Consider the following 16482-nt stretch of genomic DNA (forward strand, 5'->3'; position numbering starts at 1 on the left):
ACCAGGTTGCAGCAGGCACAACATATTTGCAAGTGTCTGATAACGCGGTGTTGCAACTTAAAAAAAAGGACTACTGCAAAAGAGTCTGTGCTTTTTCTATGCCCTTGCATGTACCAGCAACAGGCACCCGTATCTAGAGCCTGAATCTGAAAAACGTAGGCTCACAGGAGTCAGATCTTTCCAGTTCTAGATGATGGCTAGTACTGTAATTTCATCAATTCTGGCTCGCATGACTGTAACTCAGTGTGATCACTAGCAAGGGGTCAGCAAGGAGAAGGTGCTGCAGCTTTCATCAGCACTAGCTGGCTACACTTGCAAATGCTCACAGTGACTTTGGCTGCAGATCTATTGCTCGCCTGACTCAGCAGGGTGAGCAGGACGTGCTGTGTTTCTGCAGCAGGACGTGGTGGCATCGAAGTAGAAGAAAGGGTTAAAAGAACAACACGTTCAAGTCCCTAATGGTAAATCCACAGTTAGAGCACCAAGGCAGGCAGTCACAGCTCACTAGAGTGAGCGGAGGGTAGCTTCTATGGCTTGTGTTATCTGGGAGCAAAAATGGACAACCTTGTCTAATTGTAGAGCAGTCATTTGCCAAAGTTTGCAGTTTTACAAGGAGAAAGGGGAATAGGAGGAGCAAAAGCAAAGAGGGAAATGATTCTCTTGAAGCTTTTAGCCAGAAGCTAGCTCTTGGAAAGAGATGGTGAAACAGGTCAATTTGATTGTTTTCAAGACAGAAACTGTTTTCTGGGTTTTTTTTTTTTTTTCTTTTTCAGGGAAACTATTTCTGCTATTGATTAAAATAGCACAGAGCAAAATTCTACATATTTTGTTAGAGGGGTTTGAGAGGAAGAGTCAGTTGGTTCTTTTTTGTACTTTTATTTTTTACTATTTTCTCAAGGAGAAACGAGTGGGACAAATCATACAATAAACTGAGCGGTTGTTCATGCTTTCACTCTTATTCCCCTTCCACCAGTAGCTTCTTACGTGGAGAACTGCTCTGCAAAGCAAAAAAAGAAAAAACCTGCTAGTCACCTAGGAAGGCAAAGCCAGAAATAGAACCATTCCAGAAGCAAGAAAGCTCTGCCATTTCTTCAAATCTATCTTGCCTCTGCTTTTGGACATTATGCTTTTGAGAAGAAAAGTCAAAACTTCCTTAAAAATGTTTTTTTTTCCTGCATCTAGATTGATCCTCTGCATGTTCTACATTTATTCCATCCTACATTATTCTTAGCACACGGCCCAAGAGAGCTGGTAACTTTGATTTTGTGTGTCTTGCTGCCATCTAATGGTGTGAGCTAAGCCTTCACCTTTTGTGTTAAAGGGAAAAAAAGTTCTGAAGCTATAGGCTGTATCAGTGTAGAGCAAGCAGTTGAAAGTATTAAATGCTTTAATTATTAAAAAAAAATCATAAAAACCTTAGGAATTCAAAATAAGTTAATTAGATCAAATTAGATCAAATTAGATCTATACTGGGTCTTATATGTGCAGTCACAGACCAGTCAGTGGGAGGCCTGCAGAAAACCAAATCAGCACATACCTAATAAGCCATGAGCTCGAACTCAATGGTGTCTGCATAAAGGATTAGCTGGATTACTGGGTTGACAACATACAGCTATTTCTATGCTCTTCTGTAGCAGCAAACCAGCATTGCCCACTGACCTGAATATCCTTTTGAGATTTCTCACCGGCATGGTTACTCAATACATGTTAGGTTTAGATCTGGTTGTTTATTACTTCTTCTTGATCTCAAAAACTTCTACGTGCTTCAACAGATTTTTCTATTTTGTTGTTGCTGTTCTTGCACTCTCTAAGGCCTGCTCGAGCTTGGGCTCGGTTCATACTGTCCCTGGAACGGATTCTCTGGGGAAAAGGTTTCTTTCTTCCAATTTAGCAGCTGGAGGAAGAAATAACGATAGAATAACAAATGGAAGCTCTGCAGATGTGTGTTAACTAAATATCAGTGATTTAGACTGAGTGTATCTGTGACATTATCATAGGGACAAGCTAATACATTTTACGCACAGCTACCCACCAGTCCTGCTCTGACATTTGATTGCGTACATGCTCTATCTAAGCCTCCAGCAGCCAAATAACTGCATGTCTTGGTGACAGAGCCAGGATCCACAGGCTAACCAAAAGTCTTCCATCACTGGATGACTATTGCCTCATGTTTCTCATTAAATACCAGTCAAAGGCTGACCCACCTGCTGGCCAGCTGATAGGTGTTCTTCACTATTACTTTGGCAAAATGGTGCTCCGTCTTTCTTGGTTATTCCATTGCACTCCATGAACTGCTGCACTATTATACTAGACATGCTATTTTCTAACGAAGACTTCATTCACAACCCATATTCTCAGTGAAAAATTGAAAGGCTGCTGTCCCCTTTCAAACAGATAGAAATCCTGTTCAAAATTCCCATTGGATGGGTCACCAAGTTTAAAGCTGATTGTATTGCACAAAGGATTTAATCCTTTTGTTTTGCTCACACTAGGAACAAGAGCTAAACATCACTGCAAAGTCCATTACAGAATCCAGTGGTGCTCAGCTTTGGGTGCTGCCACCATGTGGCTTCTCCTTGTGGATGTACAGATGCAGCAACTGAAGGCCCAAGGGGCCAACAGCCTTGGCTGGTCCAGAGGCCTTGCAGCGAGCTGGTGTGATTTCAATCACAGCGTTGCTGCTCCGCAGGAAAACCAACCCACTTCCACTAAAAGTTTCACTGGAACGTGTCCAGCCAGCTCGAATGCTCTCTGTTATCTGCGTGTGGTTTCTATTTAAGGCTGTACTTTGTCTCTCCTCCCCTCATCTCTCTTATGAAGGTCCAACACATCGGAGAGCTGAAGACTATGCCAGTTATTTTAGCTTCTTTTGCTCACCTTTCACCACCAATCCCTACTTAACCACATAACGCGGAACGAGGAGTTTTCAGACAAACGTCTCTGCTTTGCCAGATACTGCCCTAGACAACCGCCTTGAGGAGGAAGCTTGCTCTCCCTCTTCTCCAGCGGAAATCACGCTGCCGACCATCGCTCACTCCTTGCGCTCGCTAGAGCCTCACCTGCAGCTCTGCTACTGGGTATCTGAGTCGTAGCCATGATTATCAGCAGCCTACACTAGCACTGGTCTCGGAGCCCAGTCAATTTTTATCTGCTGAAGGCACCAGCCAAGGTATGCAGTTACACAGAACACACATTGCCTTGAGACACAGACGAACCTAGTGAAACAACAACATTTTGTCTTTATTAGGAGTTCCCATGGTAATATAACACAGAGTTCTTAAGGAATAAAACACAAGACTTTTTTTTTTTTTGCCATTGAGACAATGGTCAAATATCAGTACTTCTTTTTGTCTACACACATGATCAGCTTTAGCACTTACAGCTCCTCCACTCATGGTTCACAATCACAAATCCAAGGGTTAAATCCAGCTAGTATTAAATCCTACTTTTTTTTTTTTTTTATTTTTAGAGCTTCAAGTCACTGCGGTTAATTAATTAATTAAGTCATTGACTTTTTTTTTCTTTAAGCATTTACATATGACATTCATTAAACAGACACAAAGCGGACGAGCTCTCACAGGAAAAAACATGCTTACATAGCCTGCAAAAATCTTTTTTTGTGATTTTTTTTTCCTTTTGAAGAACAAATTAAAACTAAAAAGTCATCATGAGTCAGTGAAGGAAAAAAAAGGAAGACTTAAGTGAATACTGAAGAGCCGCGAGTGTTTCGTAGAATTGAAACGGATTTGCATTTTTCTTTTTTTTTTCTCCCCAACTCGTTCAAATTGATTTCAAAGTACAGGTGAAAAAAAATGAAAATAGCTGCAATATATATTATGTTTACAGATTACTTAACAAACAAAGTGCAAACTCTTTTATGCAAAACTAAAAGACCCAAAAGTTAAACCAAAACGTAGGGACAGATGAGTATAGTGATGTTTTTTCTTAACTTTTATGTTCAAAAGGGCCTAAAGGAATTAGGGGCCAATGTTCGGTGGGTTTGGGTACCTACTTAGCTTCCAGATCCTTTGAAAATCCCAGCACTTACACTTGATAACAACAAATTTGTATTTCTTTCTTAAAAGCCTTCATGTATCTAGTTTTTCCTTAAAAGAACCTGTAAACACCATTAAAAAAAATACAAATACGGAAAAACAAGGTCAATGTACATGGCAAAGTACATATAGAAGAGAAAAAAGAAGAGGCAGGTAAGTGCCAGAGCATACAGACAGTGGAGGTAACACTGTGTTAACGGTGGGTAAAAAAGCTCTCTGTGCTAAGAGACAGTCCAAGGCCTTGGGACCACTGAGCCCTCCAGCTAAGTTTAAGTGGACTCTAACAGTGCAGATTCATTCTCCATGTCCTGAAACATGAACCTCCAATGCTAGGGATATAAGACCTTCAATCCTAGAAGAGATTGAAATGCCCAGATCCTGCTGACTGCCACAGAAGCTGGGGCAGCTAAATCTCCTGAAGGACCGCTCAAGGCCTCCGCTTTCTCAGATTGGAGGCAGCAAGCATCCGAGAAGGGCAGGGAACAGGCTTCTTACGGCTATTTGCACAAAGGCAGATTCCTGAAGGAACAAGTAACTGTAGAAGAAATTTGCACCCTGTGAGAGAGATTCTCAGCTGCTGTTGACCCATCGAGCTGCTTTGAGCCTCCCAGTTACAACAGCTGGGCATCTGGTCTCTAACTGGAATCGTCGCAGATGCTCACACATGCACTCCACTGACCAGCCTTTACACAGGAGCTAAAGATAAGCTCTCAAGGTTTTAAATAACTGCCCATTGATGGCTGGAAAGGAGAATGTGGCTGCTACAGAAATTTTTCAGGCAATATGTTTTCATTGCCTATGGCCCCTTGCTTATAGATTTCCACCTCCAGGAATGAAAGACAAACAAATTGCTAAAAGCTTCTCAAGAGACTCTGTCCTAGCTTCTCAGCTGGTAACCAGCACCTTTTTTGCACTGGCTCATGGCCTAGTATACTGAAGTGAAGATCATAGCTTATGAACCTGCTCCGCGAGCTCCTACTGAAGCTAAGCGGGAAGCATTGGCTGGAATGATGCAACCTAGGAACATCTGAAGAACCAGGGCAACTGCGGCAGTGACGGGAGTCTGTAACTTGAACGAGGCTCGGGAAGGACCGGGAAGAACAGGGAAATCCCCAGTTCTGAGATAAGGCTTCATAAACACAATGATACAAAAATATTAAACACACACACACACACACACACACACACACTAAAAAAAAAAGTTTCCTCAAGGACCTAGTTTGCAGCAAAATCCATAAGGAAAAAAAAAATGAAAAAACCCAAACAAAACAAAAACCTCCCAATGATTCTAGCTCACCCGGCGATGGGGTGCGATGCGCTTTGTCAATTCCTAGTGCTGGGTCCTGCTTCTCTCTCTCAGCAGCAGACAGCTACTCAGTGACCTCAACAGCGGTGGCAGGGGAATGGTTACAAACAGGTCAGGATTTGTGTCCCTCCATGGTCTCCTAGCTATTCTGCTGGAACACAGAACCCTACAGAATATCCAGTTTAAAACCCTTGAACTACTCTTCTGCTTGACATTGAAAAACAAAAAAGCTAATTTTTACATTTATTATTTATTCCTTTTTTTGTGTGTGTCTTAAAGGCAGCTCCCGGGAAATTCACTTTATCCTTCCTTCACTAAAAGAAAGATGCTTAATGGGACAGAGGCCACATCTCTCAAACATCCTCTTTACATTTACTTTTCCATGTCAGAGGTGTCAAAAACAGGGTTTATTTCTTTAAATGTGTAGGGGCTGAGGGGGAAGTGAGAGGGGTCAATGAAGATGAGGAGGGAATCTGAGGGGACTGAAAGTGGCGCCTTACTTCAGCCTCCCCCTCACTGCTTGCCCGCAGTAACTGTCACAGGCTCTAAAAGAATCGTAAAGGGTCTCCAGGTGCCCCCGTCCCCTCCCCTGGTCCGCTAGGCGGGCACAGAAGGGGTCGGTCCTTAGCCCAAGCTGGTGATGTTGGCACGTCCACCAGGTGGTGCCACGATGCGCTGAGTCGTGCGACGTGGGATGTTGTCGTCGATCTGTGCACCTGGAGGAGACAGAAGTCAGGTCAGGTCCCCCATGCAAGGGAGAGTTTGAGACAAAGCCAGTTACACGACAGCCTCGCACAGGCTGAACTTGGCCAGTGGGGTCAGGAGAACGTGGCTATCCTGAAACCCAAGTAGTCCTCTTAGATTGGGCTCCAACAGAATGCATTAAAAGCATCATCTTTAGGAAGGAAAAGCCCTTACTGGCTTCCATCGTACTGAAACTCATTCTTTATTAACTATCTCATCCAGCAACTGAGCCACCCAACCTTATACATTGTGGAGTTGGCTAAGTGATTTCATGTTAGTGGGCTTTTAATTCCTTTTTATGGTTTTCTTCATGCACTTTGAGCACTTTGAGTTCTGGCCCTATCACACTCTGCATATTTCCTTACAACACTTGGTCCTTTTCTTCTAAAGATGCTTCTAGCAGCAGTAGCTGCTGATCCTATCCAGGTTGTTCCACATCTTATTGCACTGAAATGGTGTGATCAGAAATCTTGTCTGTCGCATAAGAGAACCATAGCTGGTCTCTGCAGGCAAAGCTCCACTGAACTTGTTGGAAACTGTTTTGTTCAGCTGCCTCGCCAAGGACCAAGCCAAGGATACAGTGGGATATTCAGTATTTGTGCCATGGCACAACATAAATGCGACTTTGTGACAGCTCTTATACTGTTCCTCTTCTTTTTTAAAAGGATAATCTTGAAGCTAAAAACATCTAACAGCTTTTCTCGCCTCATTCCAATTTCAAGAGAATTCATAGAGCAAGTAATAAATAATTTAGCCCTATAAAAGTATGTACCAGACAAGCTAAATCCAGACTGGTGCAGGTTCCTCACAGGAGGGGCCTGCTGTTTGGCAGGAGATGTCTTAGCCGAAGACGCTGGTGTGACGGTCTTGGGTGTCACTGAGACTTCACAGACAGGCCCATCGTAGAGACCTCGTGGCACGCCCCGCAGCTCAGCCAGCTGCAAAACACAGAAGCAGGGAGACTTCAGGATCAAAGTAGTCTTCAGAACAGACCTAGACAGCTGACCAGATGTTGCTAAGCCAAGGCCACACATTTCAGGATTCATCTTTAGGATCAGGCCTTGAAGGCATATAAAATATCCTCCATATCCTCGTATGTGGCTAGTAGCTGATCTTTTAAGCAGTATGACTAAAATGAAACACGTTCTGGACTATTCTGGATCCAGCTAGCTGTTAGCTGGTTAGAGGTCTAGATAAAACAGCACCTGCTTCTCCTGCATCACAAGTTCTTTCTTTCAATGTTCTCAAAGTACTTGTTCTTAAAGACTCGTGACAACTCTCTAATGAAATTTAATATTTATGACCAAAAAGCACAATAACACTGAAACAGAGCTAGGGCTGCATAAACAGGAGTCAGACTAGCTTTGTATCACCAGCTCCAGAGCTTTAGAGTGGGTTAAATGCAATTATTCCAGCTGAGATACTGCTCAATTGGATTTACAGGTCAAACGCACATTTCTGTGGGAGATCGGAACACAGTGGAAACCATGGCTCTATTCTCTGACACGACAAATTATTTCAGTTTGTAATTTTTATAATTTGTAATTTCTTCACATGAACAATTGAGGAACAAAACATTTGCCAGGAATGTGTAGACAACCTGTGATCGGCTGAACTAAAGCAGCTCCAGGTCTGTCCAGCAGAGGGCAGTATTTCAGACAGCTAAACATTTTCTTTCTTCTCAGAAATCTGATGACTTCATTTGGAAATTAACTTTTTAAATCCTTGGCAACTAAAAATCATTGAGAGTTCAGCATCATCTTCTGTGTCAGTTTTTACCAACTGAAGGTACATCAGAAGGCAGTTCCTGCTTTGAATTTTACAAAAACACATTTCCAAGAATTTTAGCCTCTTAAAAATAGAAATTTTCACACTTTTCAACCGTCAGTCGGTTATGCCTGTGACTCACTAGTCACCAGACAAGAGCATCTGATTGCATATGCATAAGACAGAAGGGAAAGCAGCATGATGCATCGCTAACAATAAATTAGAAATCTGAATTGCTGCTGAAAGGTTCAATATATAAATGCTGTTACTAAGTTCACTCAATATTCCTGGGATAGGAGAACCCTGCAGGATTATTTGCAGACTGACTCATGTCCAAACTGGACAGTTCTTCCTAGATACACACTGTGTCGAGTTGACTCTGAGACAGGGAAGAATTAGAGAGCAGCAATAAAATTTGCAGCAAAAAGACAAGTCCAGGCCAAGCATATCCCTGTAATGACTTAAGTGAAAAGTAAAAATAAATGAGGAATGAGATAAATATGGCTCTTATCCAGGGAACATTTTCTGTTACAGCAGTGTTTGCACTCAGCAAGCCAGGGGATAGCATCTGTTTTCCACCCACTCTAACTCAGGAGTTCCAGTGAGAGAATAAATGTGCATCTGTCATCTATACTCACCCTGCTCCTTGCTTTGATGCGCTTGTAAACAAAGTCAGGAAACGGTTTCCTGGGGATATACCGTCCAGAGCCCTCAGTTACATGGAGATTCCCATCCTCCAGCACTATCTTCCCCTGGCTGATAACCACCAGAGGAGACCCACGGCACTCCATGCCTTCAAAGATATTGTACTCCACAGACTAGGACAAACAAAAAGATAGTGTGACACAAACATGTTCATCCCAACAAAGCCTGCTGTATTTTAATTAGCAATTACCAGTCATGCTAATTCCCCAAGTTTTGAGGCTAGATAGAAACAAATCCAATAGCATTTGTCTGAATTGTACCTACTGTGATGTAATATTAACACTTGTCTTTATTGATTATCAATAAATTTTCTGAGGATTTACTCATGCAGAACTCCTACTGAGAGAAGATTCATAAAGAGGACATACCATTCCAAGAGAGAACACCTCAAAGCCCAGCTGTTCAAATGGATTTAAGCACCTAGCTCCCTAGCTCCTATGTACTATAAATTACAAGTTTACTCTTAGTTTCAAATTAAAAATAGTGATAATTATTAAAAACTGTATTTCATACCAGTATTTTGGTTAACAGGTCAGGGAGCAGGACAATCTTATTTTATCTTAATGGGATTGCTCATCCTCCATTAATCGGATTTGAAACATTACACCATTGAAAAAAGGGAAGTTTTAAAAGAACCATTGGCAAACGTCCCACCCATGAAGCACTGTGGCACAAGATGCACTACAACCATATTATTTGGGGACTGTTAGTCTAGGGACCATATCCAGGACAAATCCAGGTCTTTTTTACTGAGCTAATGATGGAGTTTGATCTTGAAGTGTGTTGTAAGTATGGGTAGGCTTGACTGTAGATTTACAATTAGCTGGAAAGGCAGTTAAACTGAGAGCAAACAGGGTCCAAGACGAAAAAAGTTGTGGTGGCAAAGGAGGAGGCTTGGTTAGAAACTCATGGACTAGCCTGGTTCCAAGAACAACACGATCTCCCCCTCTAGCTCCTAATATTTCCTTGCCAGACAGTGGCAACAGCAGTGTGAGTTCTTGGAAAATGTCCATATGTTGCTCTAGCATTTAAAAATGTAGCAATCATCTGATGCCACATAATCACTACCTCTCGTTGTGTCGCAGCAATCACTCCCGGAGTTTCAAAGGGGCTTTTGTTTTGTATTTGACTAAACTAGGATGCCTTGACTTTAAAGACGGCTCCATGTTCTTCACTCCTAGCAACTTCTCTATCACAAGGCACATACGCAATGTGAGATATTAAAAAATAAGCCAGCAGGTGCAATGCTAGGTATAACAGGTGATGTAATTAGAGAGGGGAAGAGGATTAGAGCTGGACTTCATACAAAGAAGCCACATTGCCCTCTGGTTTATCTATGGAACACTCAGAACAGAAACATATTCCATCCACCCTCTTCCTTCCATCTACTTCATTATTATAAGCCTTTCTGGAAGAATTTGGTGGCAGGTATTGTCTCTGTGTTTTCAGTTTGCGCATGGGAGGCACCTGATCTCCAGTGAGAGTTTGTGGGTGCTTCTGATGCTGTTACAAAAACGCTGCTATTTCTTGGACAGTTCTTCAAGTTCCGAACCACCACCAGAAAAGAGAGCACAGGTTCTTCATCCTCCGTAGTCTTGGCGCCGTGTTTGATCTTAAAGATGCAGCCTTCAGCAATTGCTGATTGAGTGCTGAGACCTCCAACGTGATGTAAGACTCTACAGTACTTAGCCTATAAAGCATTTCTGAATGCTTGTTCCAAGGTAAATCTGGTTCTCCTTCAACCTTCTCCAGAAGATCTACAGCAAAATCCGGTGACAGTATAGAGTCAGTCATGACTGTACTGGAGCATATCCACAAAAGATAAGGTCTTTGAATTTTTTGTTAGGAAATGTAAAGAGTCCAATGCATTTCCGAAAGAAAACAGTCATTAAACGGCAATGACTTTCAAATATTCAAGTCAGCAAGCTACTTCCAGCCCTTTGAGCTATTCAGCTCCTATAACCACAAACCTAGATTCAAACCACTAAACTTGGCACCGAATAGCAGTATCTCCATGGAAGCCCAAGCAAGTCAAGCCTCTCCTGATCAGAGGTATGATGAGTCTGAAATCACCTCTAAAATGATTAAGATGACTAGACCTTTGAGCCTAGGTCCCTCTGTTAGGAGCCTAAACACAGGCACAATGAATCCAGGCCATCTGTGACCAATTCTGTCACAGAGTTAGGTCACAGGGAAGAAAACCAACCTTTCAAAACGTTTCTTTGTGAATGTGCCCAGGGATCCAAGTGTGGAAGAAAATTTTGCTCCTTCAGAGTGAATGAAACCATTCATGGAAAAAAAAGAACAAGGAGGTTTTTTTCCAAGGAAACATTCCATAGGTTCATCGCCAGCAGTGAAACAAGTTGTCAACAAATGCAAACAGTGGTTGCTTTCTCTGAGACAGTGTGAGATGGTCACAGGGAGACTCCAACCAGTCCTTAGCACTGGGATCATTCTGCAGTTTCATACAAGGTGGAACAACTTTTTCACTGTAAGAGCTAGGTGTAAGATCTGGGACACCGCTGTGGGCCACAAGCAAACAGTGCCACCACAAAGCCGCTAAAGAAACGGTAGTTTGGAAGCTGTCTTGTGTCTCTCTGCACCAACAAGCATGGAGATGATTATCAGTAAAATCATGTATAAATGAGACTCCATACACAAGCCCCTATGGATTCATTCAGCTCATGGTGCTTGAAAACAGTATTTCTCTAGTCCTCTCCCTCCTCATGGATACCCACCAACTTCTGGACCAGCACGACTAATCCTGTCAGCAGAGACAAGAGGCAAGACTAGTAAAGCCTGAACACTGCTACAGGCCTGCAACAATTGCAGGGCCAGAGCAGTATGTGGTGTAAATCCCATCAGCCTCATTGATCTGAACGAAAGCTCCAGCTAAGGTGTCCCTGAGCTGACATGCTTCACTGACCACAACTAGAAAAGGCCCATTTCACATTCCCACCACAAGTGAGCCAGGTCATAAATGACATATTGTGGTAAAAAGCCTGTTGGTATTTTAAGAGATTTACAGATCTTTCCATGAGCTTAGATCCATGTGTCCAACACTCAGCAGACCATTCCTTTGCTCTGAGGGGAATCTCACAGTACTCGTTCAGATTTGTGTGTTCAGTGGTTTTTCCTTCTGTTCACACAACTGAGCTGTACTGGATGTAAAACCGGGGGGGGCCTGGGGTATGGAGGAAACAAAGTCCTGAGCTGTCATGAGCTACACTTCTCAGCGCAGTCTGGCATTGAGGAAAGAGAGAAGGAGATAAGCAGCAGAGCTCACACAACAGAAATTATTCTTACTATGTTATGAGTCTTAGCAGAGATTGTCTTGACACTATCAGGATCCCAGATAACCAGATCAGCATCAGAGCCCACTGCAATACGGCCCTTCCTTGGGTAAAGGTTAAAGATTTTAGCTGCATTTGTGCTGGTCACAGCAACAAACTGGTTCTCATCCATCTTGCCGGTCACCTGGGGAAAGACAAAGAGAGTCACTGCATTAGCCAGGTGGTGACTATGCTGAAAAGCAAGGGGCTGACAGCACATTCATCAAAAACAGATTCTCAGGGATCTCTGCAGGGGCAAGAACCTCAGGCAAAGGGGCCGTAACAAGCACTTAGGGGAGATCACAACACACTCCTGCAGGTCTTCCAACTGTGAATGTCTGCTTACAGCCTAAGGCACAGAAAGGAAAGGAACTTGTTTTGCTCACCCACCCACCCAGCTCTGGCACAGAAGGTACACAAGGGACACAGCCCAAGCCACCTTTCATTACTCTATCCACTTGGCCACACTGCCCTACTATCTTGCAAATCTTAATGAAGGAATGTGGAAACTGCTTTTTGATCAGTGCCTTAGCAGCATTTTACGGGTGAAAAAAGAGATAATAGAACACACATGAACAGATTTTCAACTGCTCCTTGTAGACTGGCACTTTTAGGTCAGAAATTAGCCATGACAAAGGAAGAGAAGATCCAGACCTGTCAGGCAATGCTCTCCATTCAATTGCTATTCTGTTACTGGCACAGAGGTACAAAAACGTCACTAGATGAGCAGTTATCAAATGCTGTGTAGGCTGGATTTTCCAGACTGCAGAATCATGGCTGGAATGGTGACAGAATTTAAACCAACCCCAAGGCTGGTATACAGTGCAAGGGCTTCTGCTCCAGCCACAATACAATCAGTCAGCGACCCGTGTGACATACCACAGCCTTATCCCAGATGATGGACATCCTCTCTTCAGTCCCATTGGTTCCTTCAGGGATCAGGGTAAAGTTGTCCTTTCCGACAGCTTTCTGAGCAGTGTTGAAGGTACAGTGGGCACTGCCAGTAACTTGGAGGTCCCCACTTAAAAAAGACAGTGATAGGTATTTTATCATCACAGGTTTACCACTCAAGGTAAAATAGTCTTTTGCTAGCAGGCAGCAACAGCTATTATTTCTATTGCCCCCTGGTCTCATGACAAAGCACATGTTGTATGAACAAACAGAGCTCTACTCACCAGGACAGCAGTGAGTTGAGAAAATCAGGAGTGGTTGGATCAGGACTCAGCGGTGGGGAAGTGACAAAAGCTGCTGCCTTAGCCCAGTTCTTACTCCAGTAATGAGATCCATCAGTACCCAGGCTGGCTGTGATGGGCTCTCCATATACCACAGTGCCTATAGGACAGAAATACAGGCAAACCTGCTGTGAGTTCCAAACAACACGCATCTCCAGCCTGGCTTCCAAGTACAAAGCATCCTTCTAAAAAAGGATGAAGTTTTTTCCTCGGATAACTTAGGCCAGCACTGCACAGCACAGCGCTGAAATGCCTACAGGGTTTCTTGGGGCTTCCTCTTAAGTACGCGATTGCAGACCCAACATTGGATTAAATTCACTGGCCTAAGTAACAAGATGATGAGGTATTACTAAACTCCTGGCCTGCTCAGTGCTCCTCTGAAACTGTGTTACATTACTAATGGCATATGTTTTCACAAGCAGGCTCTTAATTGTATACGCTTATCTTGAGATTTCTAAAGAAACATAAGCATTTTCCAAAAAGCAGTCTTCCAGAATAAATATCCAAACCTCTAAATACCTGAGTTAGTAGTAAAGATACTGTTACTGATAAAGAGTTTAGAGCAGCAAAATGTACACATCGCCTTTGCAAAATTGCTGAGGTCAGCATTGGTTAATTGTGCTTGAAAGGGTTACAGCAAAGATTCATTGTATTCTGGGCCAGGAACCTTACTGAAGAGGCCAAGGGGGGATAGTAAGAGAGTGAGGAAATCCAGTCTGGCTCAATCAGAAGGAGTATTAAAGAAAAAGAAGGAAGAAGATGAATAGCGCCTGAAATATTTTTATAAATGTGTATGTATTATAGCGCTAACAAGGCTGGTCGTACTGGAGTAGGCAATGTAAGAAGACCTGCTAAAAGAGCTTGTGTCAGGAAAGTTACTGCCTAAAGAGAAAGCACACCACTGAGGGGAAGTATCAGTGTTTCTAGTTCACAAATGTGGCTCAGGAAAACCCAGTGATTCCCCCAAGGGTACATGGCAAATCTGTGGCAGAACTAGGAAATAAAAATAGACCTTCTGACTCACTGTCCAGTGCAGTAACCATCAGAGCATCCTTCCTCTTTATTAGCATTTTTGGAACCACATGAAGGAACAGACGGTCTTTAAGGCCATGATACTTTGCATGCTGGAATGCACCAGCAACATCTGCACACCAAGCAGACACACGATACTGCGACTTCAGAAGTTGTGGGAGCTGGTAGCCCCACAGGTCTGCTCACCAAATGAAACCTTCCTGAAATCTCTGCAAAGTGCCTGTCCACCTGGCTTCTGGGCCTAGACACTTCACGTATTTGCACCTGCCTGCAAAAGATGTGAGTGGTTAAAATACTAATACTAAATACTTGAATTTGAAAAGACTGGCAAGAGCCATGCGAAAACTGGTCCGAACACAAAAGTATGATCTTTCACCAGTTTGTTCAAAGAAGCGGTAAGTCTACAGCCTCTCAAGCTAGTTGGGAAAGACTGGATTAGCCAAGGCAGAATAATGAACTAACTGGCCTCATGCTGCTTGCAGGACCACGCTGTCCTGTTTCAGTGCGTAGGAACAGCCTTTATCAGAGGGGAGCCAGCAGCAGGGAAAGAGTCCGTCTGACATCACTTGCCACAAATAGGGTTAGAGAATCAGAATAAGGCAAAACGCACGCTGGCTATTAATGGGAGGCCTGTTGTGGGCTGATACATTGGGAGGATTGTTCTGCAGGGAACGATGTTTTAAGTTCCCAGATCTGCCAGCGACAGAGTCTGCGGGGAATCTCCTCCATACAAATGCCACTGGGAACATCTGGCTTTAAATAACGTTCGGTTTTTTTCCATTTAGCAAATCAATCCAGTTTTGTTTTTTGCTTTGGACAGTCTTCAGTTATGTTTCCTCTGTTGCTTGGGAGGGCAAGGGTAGTGTGTGTGGCCCTCTTAGGTTACCCAACTGAGTAACTAAACAGCACTTAAATTGAATTATTTAAATAAAGGAAGAGAGAATGGTGTGCCACTTATACCCCAAATTCTCCTTATAAGGAAAAAATGAAATCTGATTGAAAATTGTGGCAAACTAGTAAACTGCTAGTTTGCTAAGAAAGTTAAATAAAGTGACTTGTGGATCGTTCATCTGGGACAATGCTGCACCTTTCAAGGGCAGGCCGACATCCAGCCAAGTTAGACTGTGTTTTATGGCTTTTGCAACGCAAGTGCATAGTCCCTCATCCGCAAGTCCCCTGCCACTTGTCATCCAGCGGTCACAGGGGACAGTGAGCACAGGAAGGAGGCCTTTTGTTGAGGTTGCACCTCTTTAGTGCCTCTGTCCCCACTCCTTTTACGGAAAAGGGAAGGATGCTTCCCTGGCTTAAAGGATTGAGTTGCACAGGCATATTAAGTTGTTTTTTGGGGTGCTGCAATATGAAGCCACTTTGGCACATCACCACATCTTCTCACTTCAACACGATCTCTCTGATACCCATGAGGTCCACTAATGGAGCTAGGAGCAGAGGGTTTATCCCAATCAGCTTGAGCTGCTTTCCACACCATGAACAGAAAGAGATGTCTTGGAAATCAGTTCTCCTTACCAACTCTGAACTCATTTAACAGGAATCATGGGATCAAAATACTCGTAAGCTAATACACAAATACAAATCTGTTTGCTGCAGTAGGAAATTAGCTCTTCTAGCACCAAACACCCAGATGGAAACTGATGTCATTTGTATATCCATTCAGGCTTATTTAAACTGCATAAAATTAAATCCAACCCTGAGCAAAGGAGGGGGGAAATTATCCCTCCTGCTTACTCATCCACACAGAGTTGCTTTAAATAGGAATTAAGGGTTTGGTCACAGAATAAAGGAGGGAGATAGGCACTCACTATGCTTTGCAACTCTTGTTCCTTGGGGGCAAGACATTGAGGTCAGGACTTGGAAGAAACCACTACATCATTCACAGTAGTGCAGCTCCTCTCACTTAGAGAGGGGAGACATAGGGCAGCAGCGTCCAAGGCAGGACTGTGTCCTGCTTCCTGCAGCCTTCTCGGGCAGAGCTATCAGAAACAACTGCGATTCACAGCCTAACTCAGACTGTTGATCTCAGCTCCTGTTAGGATGTCCGGCTGCAAGTTACAGCACATGAGGAGTGTCTGCTTGATGAGCAAGGAGCACAGCAGATAGCTGGAATTGATAATCCCTGTAGCTACTCCAACAAAATCCAACAAGGCCCGTAAATCAGAGCCTTCCATCAGGACCTTTAGAATCACTTCTGACCCTGGGAAGCAGTTCAGCGGAGAGCACCAAGGCAAGGTCACAGAGGCTGGAAGGAGGACACAGTGTGCAAATTTTAAGAGGATTCATGAAGTGAAGATAGC

At 43.3% G+C, this 16482-nt stretch overlaps 1 protein-coding gene across 2 annotated transcripts in view; it reads right to left on the bottom strand.

Moving 5' to 3' along the window:
• Nucleotides 1-3219: 3219 nt before the first annotated feature.
• Nucleotides 3220-16482, bottom strand: part of DPYSL2 (dihydropyrimidinase like 2) — a 55928-nt gene continuing 42665 nt past the window's right edge. For both annotated transcript variants that reach the window (XM_062597026.1, XM_062597027.1), the window contains exons 9-14: nucleotides 13085-13241; nucleotides 12789-12930; nucleotides 11884-12054; nucleotides 8511-8690; nucleotides 6878-7043; nucleotides 3220-6077 (exon numbers count right to left, since the gene is read on the bottom strand). In XM_062597026.1, the coding sequence (XP_062453010.1) occupies nucleotides 5986-6077; nucleotides 6878-7043; nucleotides 8511-8690; nucleotides 11884-12054; nucleotides 12789-12930; nucleotides 13085-13241 (908 nt within the window). In that variant the 3' untranslated portion in view covers nucleotides 3220-5985. The remainder of the gene's footprint in view (nucleotides 6078-6877; nucleotides 7044-8510; nucleotides 8691-11883; nucleotides 12055-12788; nucleotides 12931-13084; nucleotides 13242-16482) is intronic.

Source organism: Rhea pennata, chromosome 28 (genome assembly GCF_028389875.1).
Source record: "Rhea pennata isolate bPtePen1 chromosome 28, bPtePen1.pri, whole genome shotgun sequence".
Lineage (NCBI taxonomy): Eukaryota > Metazoa > Chordata > Aves > Rheiformes > Rheidae > Rhea > Rhea pennata.